The 8,516-nt window shown below is 33.7% G+C and overlaps 1 protein-coding gene across 2 annotated transcripts; it reads left to right on the top strand.

Annotated features, from left to right (window-relative positions):
- The first annotated feature begins 1,739 nt into the window (after positions 1-1,739).
- LOC130934971 (DEAD-box ATP-dependent RNA helicase 15-like) lies at positions 1,740-8,106 on the top strand. Of its 2 annotated transcripts, XM_057864494.1 has the most exons (12): positions 1,740-1,959; positions 2,087-2,202; positions 2,540-2,640; positions 3,205-3,377; positions 3,478-3,709; positions 3,808-3,926; positions 4,557-4,613; positions 4,690-4,874; positions 5,589-5,733; positions 5,829-5,912; positions 6,869-6,932; positions 7,786-8,106. In XM_057864494.1, exons 2-12 carry the CDS (start codon positions 2,090-2,092, stop codon positions 7,794-7,796), a joined length of 1,284 nt encoding a protein of 427 aa, XP_057720477.1. In that variant the 5' UTR covers positions 1,740-1,959; positions 2,087-2,089; the 3' UTR covers positions 7,797-8,106. The 2 variants fall into 2 exon arrangements, with proteins under 2 accessions (XP_057720477.1, XP_057720478.1); XM_057864495.1 differs by lacking the exons at positions 1,740-1,959; positions 2,087-2,202 and having other exon boundaries at positions 3,085-3,377.
- The last annotated feature ends 410 nt before the right edge of the window (positions 8,107-8,516 follow it).

Here is an 8,516-nt window from a genome sequence, read left to right as displayed (position 1 = left end):
TTTTCCGTTGTATAACAGTATAAGTTTTTGGTAGTTTGAAAAAGGAATTAAAAAATTGTTCTTCTGATAAATTTGGTGGCTAATTTTTCTCATAATTAAAATTTTTAATAATTATTAAACTAAATATTTAATTTTAATGCACTATCAATTTAAATCATTTTACATATTTATTCAATCAAATTTATGTATTTAAATAATTTTAATATATTTAAAAATTAATCACTTTTCCAAAACAATTAGTTATCCACATAAAATTTATACTGATAATACATGAAATTAAATTCTTAAATTTATAAATAAAAAATTTAACAAAATTGTGCTTTTAGATTACTTGTTAACGATTCTAAATGTAACAATTTAAAAAAAAAGTGTGTTAAAAATATAAAAAACTTGAATTTTTAATAAATTTGTCCTCTTCTATTTTCTTAACATAACCAAACTACAAAAAATTATAGACACAAAAAAAACCTATAAAAAAATATAATTCTTTTATAAAAAATAGACAAACAAAGAAAAAAAAAAGAACAAGTGGGACACGTTTGGCAATACGAAAGGCTACGTTTGTTTCTAGAGACAGGACAGAACATGACACTGAAACGGAGACAATAGGACGGAGACACTAAAAATTATCTTTTGTGTATTGTGTTTGGATACGATGGACAAGACACTAATGTAATGTCTAGTATTATGTTTGGATACATATGGACAAGACTAAAATATTAGAAGAAATGACTAAAATAGCCATGTGATTCCAAATTTTTTACATCAATACAAATTAATTTAATAAAAAATGAGAGTACGTAGGAATACAGACGGAACTTGAAAAAATATTTGAAGAGGCAAAAAATTTTAATAAAAAAATATATTAGTATTTATATTAAAATAAATTTATAAATATAATTATTTTATTTTAAAATTTATTATTAATATGTAAGAATACATATAGTTAAGATTAACAAAAAAAATAAATTTGAGTTTGATTAATAAAAAATTTTGTTTAAGTTAATAAGCCAAATTAATTTTAAATAAAAAATTAATTTAAAAAAAATCCATTTTTACATGAAAAAATAATTAGTTTTTGCATATAAAAATTTATTTTTATTTAAAAAAAAACTAATTTTTTTATCTAAAAACTTATTTTTCTTTATAAAAAACTGATTTTTCTTTAAATTATATAAAATCAATTACAATTTAAAAATTATTTTTTAACATTTTAAAAGATCAATTTTACTTTTGATAATATTTATCTTTCAAAAGTTTTAAGTTTAATTATTTTTGTTATTATTTTTATTACAAATCAAATAATATAATATAAGGTTAAAATGGTATTAAAGTAAAACGATAAAAAGAAAAGAATTATCTACCCCCAATAAAAAATTCTACAGAAATACCTGAAAAAAAAAGAGATAGAGAAAGAACAGGAAGAAAAAATTATCTCTGAACAACGCAATAGGAAAAATAAGAAGGGATAATAGTGGAAAAAAAGGAAAACAAAATTTATAAAATTGTCCGTGTCCACTCTTCCAAATCCCGTGTCTATCATTGTCCTTCGTGAAAGAGTGGACACAAAAGTATAAGAAACTGTCTCGGAGACAATATGTGCACTGTCCATGTCTCTGCTTCCAAATACTTTTTAAACAAATATTGTCCATGTCTCCGTGTCCTGCCCCCGAAAACAAACGCTACCAAAGAGATCATCGTGCGGCCTATAAATAGTAGATAGCTCCTCCAGGATTTCTTATGCATTGATTTGCATTCCAACCTAGCTAGGTTGAGTGTTTTATCTCGATTTCTCTCTCTTACTCTTTTGTCAATCTACGAGGTTCAGACGCTCGCAATTTCTCTTCGCCGAAAATATTGTTTTTTCTGCTAACAAAATTTCTTTGCAGCCTCTTCGCAAACCCTAACCCTCACACCCCTCACTCTCTCTAATATTCCTTCGATTTCCTCTTCTCGCAGGTATTATCCTCTTTTCCAAAACCCTAGAACTATAAACACTTGAGTTTCTAGGTTTAAACCCTAATTTTCTTTTTGATTTTCCTTTCATTTCAATTTACTGAATAATTGAACACTTAATGGTTCGCAGAATATGGGAGAAACCAAGGACGAAGCATACGAGGAGGAGCTTCTTGACTACGAAGAGGAGGACGAGAAGGCACCTGACTCCGTTGGAACCAAAGTCAACGGTGAAGCTGCCAAGAAGTGAGTTTGTCTCTTGCTTATGGTTTTATCTGATTCGAATAGAAAACCCGCATGTTAGAAATAGAAATAATTGTTTGGAATAGGATTTGCTGGTTGAAACATGTCAATTTTTTATTTGGTTTCCGTTATATCTGATCTGTTTTTATCGTATGCATTCTCCCTTTACTTGGGCTTGTAATTGTTTTTCCTTTTGTTGAGTTTTGGAGTATAAATGTTGAGCTTAATAAATACCTGTAAAATAGTGTTTTGTGAATACTGTGTTTGGTATTTATTTTGGTTTGTTTTTGTTTTGCTTTTTGTCTGATGTTTTATTTTGTTGTTATTGTTTTGTCCGCAGGGGCTATGTTGGTATCCACAGTTCAGGATTCAGAGACTTCCTTCTGAAGCCAGAGCTTCTCCGGGCTATTGTGGATTCTGGATTTGAGCATCCTTCCGAAGGCAAGTTATCACTCATCCTCATTTATAGTGATTGGCTCATTTCGGTTGCACCTGTTCTAATGACTTAAAGCTCCAAAGATCTAATTGGATTTTGGATGCCTTTACCTTTGTTTTTCCTGGGATGAAATAAAATTCTTTGTTGATAGTTTACCCAAGTCATTAAGATTTCTAATTTTTGTTTGAATAATTGTTTTGATAAGCTTTATTTTCTAATGTAGTTTTTGACACTTGTGTTTATGCTTATCTTCCGGCCAATTTTATGCTAAGATTTGGGATTGAGGTTACCAGACAGCTTGTCAATTTTTGTTGCAATATTGCACACCATGGCATCCCTGACAAATTATCGTTCTGCCAGTAATATTTGTTTGATGCACATGCTGATTTTGAGATTGAAAAATTGACGTATCCCTGACCGTACTTATTTGTCAAATTTTCTTTTCGCAGGTAATACTTCTATATAATCTTATTTTGGGCAACTAATATGCTTTGGTAGCCCTGCAAAGGGTCAGAAAGGTTTTTTTTACTTACCACCGGTTCCTTCGACCGTCTTTGGTTCATCACCAGTGCAACACGAATGCATACCTCAGGCAATCCTTGGAATGGATGTGATTTGTCAAGCTAAATCGGGAATGGGAAAAACTGCAGTGTTTGTTCTTTCAACTTTGCAGCAGATTGACCCTGTTGCAGGACAAGTTTCTGCACTTGTTCTGTGCCACACTAGGGAATTGGCATACCAGGTATTTTATTTGAAGTTTATTATATGAATGGTGATGTAATTTACTATTCTAGTATCTTCTCAATCTTATTTTAGATATCTTTTCGGCTTCTTCCATGTAGATATGCCATGAGTTTCAGAGGTTCAGCACTTACTTACCTGATCTCAAGGTTGCTGTCTTCTATGGAGGTGTCAACATTAAAGTTCATAAGGATCTACTGAAGAATGAATGCCCTCATATTGTTGTTGGTACACCTGGAAGAATACTAGCACTGGCTAGGGACAAGGACCTTTCATTGAAGAATGTTAGGCATTTCATTTTAGATGAATGTGATAAGATGCTGGAATCACTGGGTATGTCTAATTGCTGTGCTGTAATTGTGTTCAATCTTATATTTGAGTGCTCTTTAATTTGGATATGGTTTTAAATATTCCTATTATGCTTTATGCAGACATGAGAAAAGACGTGCAAGACATTTTCAAGATGACTCCCCATGATAAGCAAGTGATGATGTTTTCTGCAACACTTAGCAAGGAAATTCGTCCCGTCTGCAAGAAATTTATGCAAGATGTAATGTCCCATGGCCAGCTCTACTTGTATTTGAAGTCTCTTTTGCATAATACTCGCATTCCCTGAGAGATCATTAAATGTTTACAACGCTCTGCTTCCTGAAAATTTTACTCTTGATAGGAGTTTCTGTCGGGATAGTGTCTTCTGTTTTCAAATCCACTTTCATGGTACAAACAACTGGTGGGGTGAAGAGTGGTTGGGTGACCATAGCTTGGGCTAGAAGACCTTTACTGGGTTGTTTTAGGAACTTCTATCTGTGACTGTTGTCCTTCTTGTGGCTGTAGTCCTTCTTATGTACTTTTCCTCCATGTTTCACTTTGGAAGTTAGTTTTTGTCTCCAATAGTATGTCTATCAGATGTGACTTTTCACAACTTAGGATATCCTTTAGTTTTGGTTGTGGGGGTAAGTTCCTAGTGCATTTTGGGGTTTTGCCTACACTGTTCTTAGTGGGTCAGAGTGTCAGTGGAATTTTGCATGGTGTGACTGAAAAAAAAGTATCTACAAGGAGACAAAACTGATGGACCAGAACTGTGATTCAAGGGATCTGCATCCATCATTCATTTCGTTCTGGATTCTGTTAGCTTGAGGAAGGCACCTAATATGATTTACTGTGACATTGTTGCTTTCAGCCAATGGAAATTTATGTTGACGATGAAGCCAAGTTGACCCTTCATGGACTTGTGCAGGTGACTTTTTTGCAAGTTAATTTTTTGATAGATAATATGTTAGCTGAATGGCTTACATTGGGGATTGAAATTGCAGCACTATATTAAATTGAAAGAGGAGGAAAAGAACAGGAAGCTGAATGACCTTCTTGATGCATTGGACTTTAATCAAGTTGTGATCTTTGTTAAAAGTGTTAGCAGAGCAGCTGAGCTTGACAAACTACTTGTGGAGTGCAACTTCCCATCAATATGTATTCATTCTGGAATGTCCCAGGAAGAAAGGTTTGTATTGTGTGATATTAATGGACCATTAAATTATGGGTTGATATGTGTATGAATCTGATGTTAGAATTTGCTATGATTTCATTTTTTAATGGAGAATATGTAGCGAGAAATGTAATAAATCAGAATCACAGGAGCAGTATATTATTTTATTATACTTCAGTTAAAAACTTGGTCTAAAATTTTGAAATGCATTTTCACAGTACAATGTGTGGCACTGGAAGTTTCACAATTTCTATCATTCATTTTTTTCTTTTAATAATTTAGTGTACCCTTGACGAGCAACTTGGATATTTCTTTTAATTGGAATTGATTTGTATGCTTGTGTTGTATAATATAATGGTTTAACCTGAAAGTGGGGTTCTGAGAACATTTAAGTACTGTGTTCATGTCATGTATGCACTAGTCTCTCTAAATGCCATTGTTTTGATATGACTGAGAGCCATGTGCTACTTGGTGCTAATGCTTTGAATTTTTAGAAGGTATATTGAGCTATACTGTTTGAATTGTTGGTTCTGCGTGCAATTATATTGACTCTTCCTGTTTGTGTTGCTCATTGCTGTTGTCTGCTTGCATTTGGATTTTTGATTGTGTCATTTAAGTGGGCCATTTAATGGATTTCCCATTTTGTATGTTTCTTGTTTTTCTAAAACAGGAAAGGCTTGGTTGTGTGCACTATTAAATCTTGTCTGATTCTGGTTAATGGTTTTGTAGGTTAAAGAGATACAAAGGTTTTAAGGAGGGCCACACTAGGATTCTTGTGGCTACAGATTTGGTCGGTAGGGGAATTGACATCGAACGTGTGAATATAGTTATAAACTATGACATGCCCGATTCTGCAGACACTTACTTGCACAGAGTATGGCTAGAAAATCTTCTATTTCTAAGTTTCGTTTTTCACTTAGTTATATCTTATCTGCAGTCTAATTTCTTTTTGGCTGAAACTCTGAGCAGGTAGGTCGAGCTGGAAGGTTTGGCACGAAGGGCCTAGCAATTACATTTGTTTCATGTGCTAATGACGTTGATGTCCTCAACAATGTATGTATGATGACTTATGCATGTCTTTTTTGACGATCGACATTGTTTATGAAAATATGGCAAGGCTTGTGAAAATAGTCCAGAATCCTCATATGAGTTGATTGTCTTGAGGGTTGATACATTGGTGCCATGGTTTTGATTGTCCCTCTTGTTTGGTTGGGTGCTTGGTTTGTGATTCTGTTCAAAGACACTTCTGTTCATTTTGTTGAGTTTGATGTAGTCCTCCTTCCATATTCTTTAGCTTGTCATTTATGGTATCTCAGTAGTCTCCCTCTTTTGTGGCATTCTGTCCCTGGCCTATGTATCGAAATTTCTGATTTCACATGTTTGCAGACTTGATTGCTCATCGTAAATGACCTGCTTAAACTGTCAGCAATGTCTTAAAACCATGAACTGACAATACTCCATAGCAGATCTTCTCAAACCGGAAAATCTGACTGAATCAACATAGATGTTCACTGCTCCGAATATCCACACCATGGATCACCCAGAAATCCTTTGTTTTGGGGGATTGCATGTCCAGCCGTAACATAACAACCAAAGTCAAACAAAGTTCCTGAAGTCCTTGCATGTCCATTTTCCAGCCTGTTATTTTATTTATGCCAAGTCACCTCTCCCCCTCCCCTGTTGTTTCTGTTTGTCTTGCATGGTTTGCATGGTTTTAGTGTGGTTTTACCAAAAATATCACCTTGTTGAATAAAAAAAAAAATTCATTCAGCTTTTTCAATTTTATGAAAAATGTTGAATTATAAAATTTAGATTCTTTAGAGAGTCCAAGTTGGATAGATTTATTTTTGAATACATGGTGTTTAGTACAGTTTATTTCTGTGAGTGCTGCTGTTTGCAGAAATGCAATCTTCACTATAACTTTAGTGGGTGTTTGGATTTTTACCAAGCTGTGATCTGCCATCCTTATCACAGTCCAGGTTACTAATTTCCTTTCTTTTCTATTTCAGGTTCAGTCCAGGTTTGAGGTTGATATTAAGCAACTTCCTGAGCAGATTGATACCTCTACCTACAGTATGTTCTTTGTCCAATGCTTTAATTTTCTATATTTGTCCAGTACTATGTTTTGGTTAGATACACCACTTAGCATGCTAGAATCAATCAATCATTTGCTTTCTAGTCCTGTTAATTTGCTTAACTTCATCTATTGGTAGCTTGTTTAAATATTTTGGTGTCTCAGTTTCTTACAGCCTTACAGGATGCAATTATAGAATTGGATTTATACCTTTTGTTATCCTTTGCCAAACTTTAGGGTTAATGGTCAATATTTAAACTCAATAATACCTCTATTGAGGATGTTTCAAATTAGTCCCTTGAAGATACGACAACGGATCATATTGGTCCTTCCATTAGTTAGGTGATGATGTGTCAAGAAATTATTAAGGATTATTTTTCTGTTAACCATTCTAGTTGATAATTCAAATGTGCTTGCTACTAGATACTTTTGCTTGCATTGACACCCCAAATTTATGATTTTGTTGATATTGGATTGCTCTTGATTGTCCTTTGTATATTTTGTATTAGTACTTACTGATAGGCTCATAACAGAAGTAATGCTGAAATGTTAACTATAGCATTATAAATATTCGTACATTTTTGTACCCCGAGTTGATGAGGCTTCTTTGGTGGAATATTGAGAGAAACCAACTTAATGAAGTATTATATTCGATATTTTTTGTTTTCAATACACTTCCAATGTGTTAAATACATCAGTAACAATAAAAGTTGGTTTTATTAGTTCTATTAAAAAGTCCCCTACACTATTAACTACTGAGAATTGTCCTTGCTTAACTGACACTTTTGACTTCTGGGGTTTGTGCTGTTGGCTGCTTCCCTTGACCCTTTTTTTTCTCAAAAATATTTGCAGTGCCATCTTGAATACCACGCTGGTGAAGAGTCAATCTCATGGATGCAACGAATTTATCTTTTCGGCATTCAGCGGCCCAAGGCTCCTAAACCACTGAGCCCATTTTGAGCCTTGTGTAGTTTTATGTTCTATGATGACCGTTTTATTATTAGGGGTTTTTGTTGCTATTAGGATTTTGCGGTATCCTGGCTATTAATATGTGGGATTCAAATTCTGTACTCTATTCTGTAGATGTTTGCACCTTAGGGCCTCGACTGTTTCTTCAAGAACTTGTGTTTTGAATTATTATGGTAGTGAACGAAGTGGTCTTTTATTTGTTTATGTCGCTGCTTCTCTGTGTTTATACAGATTTTGCTGGTGTTATCATAATGAGCTGTTTATTTGTAATTTTGTTTTGGACACTGCGGTGATATACTAGATGAGAATTGAGAAATATGGCACGCCTCTTGCGTCATACACTCAATCTCTCTCTTCCATCTTATTTATTTTGACAAATGGTGGCGCCATCACCTTTTACTCATTCTTTCTTTCGTAGGAACTGCTAGTTTTACATTGAGATTTTAAAATGTCCTGTTTTATTTTCCTGGTGGTAGTACTTTTGTTTTTCGGAATTTACTCCTAATTTTATGTGAGGAGCACATAGGTGTTCTAGTAATGGCGTCTCATCCGTCATACACAGACATTTCAATTCTCAATCACCAAATCGTTGTACAAAATGATACAATGGAGGA

Source organism: Arachis stenosperma, chromosome 6 (genome assembly GCF_014773155.1).
Source record: "Arachis stenosperma cultivar V10309 chromosome 6, arast.V10309.gnm1.PFL2, whole genome shotgun sequence".
NCBI classification, from domain to species: Eukaryota; Viridiplantae; Streptophyta; class Magnoliopsida; order Fabales; family Fabaceae; genus Arachis; species Arachis stenosperma.
This window is presented reverse-complemented; position numbering and strand designations above follow the sequence as displayed.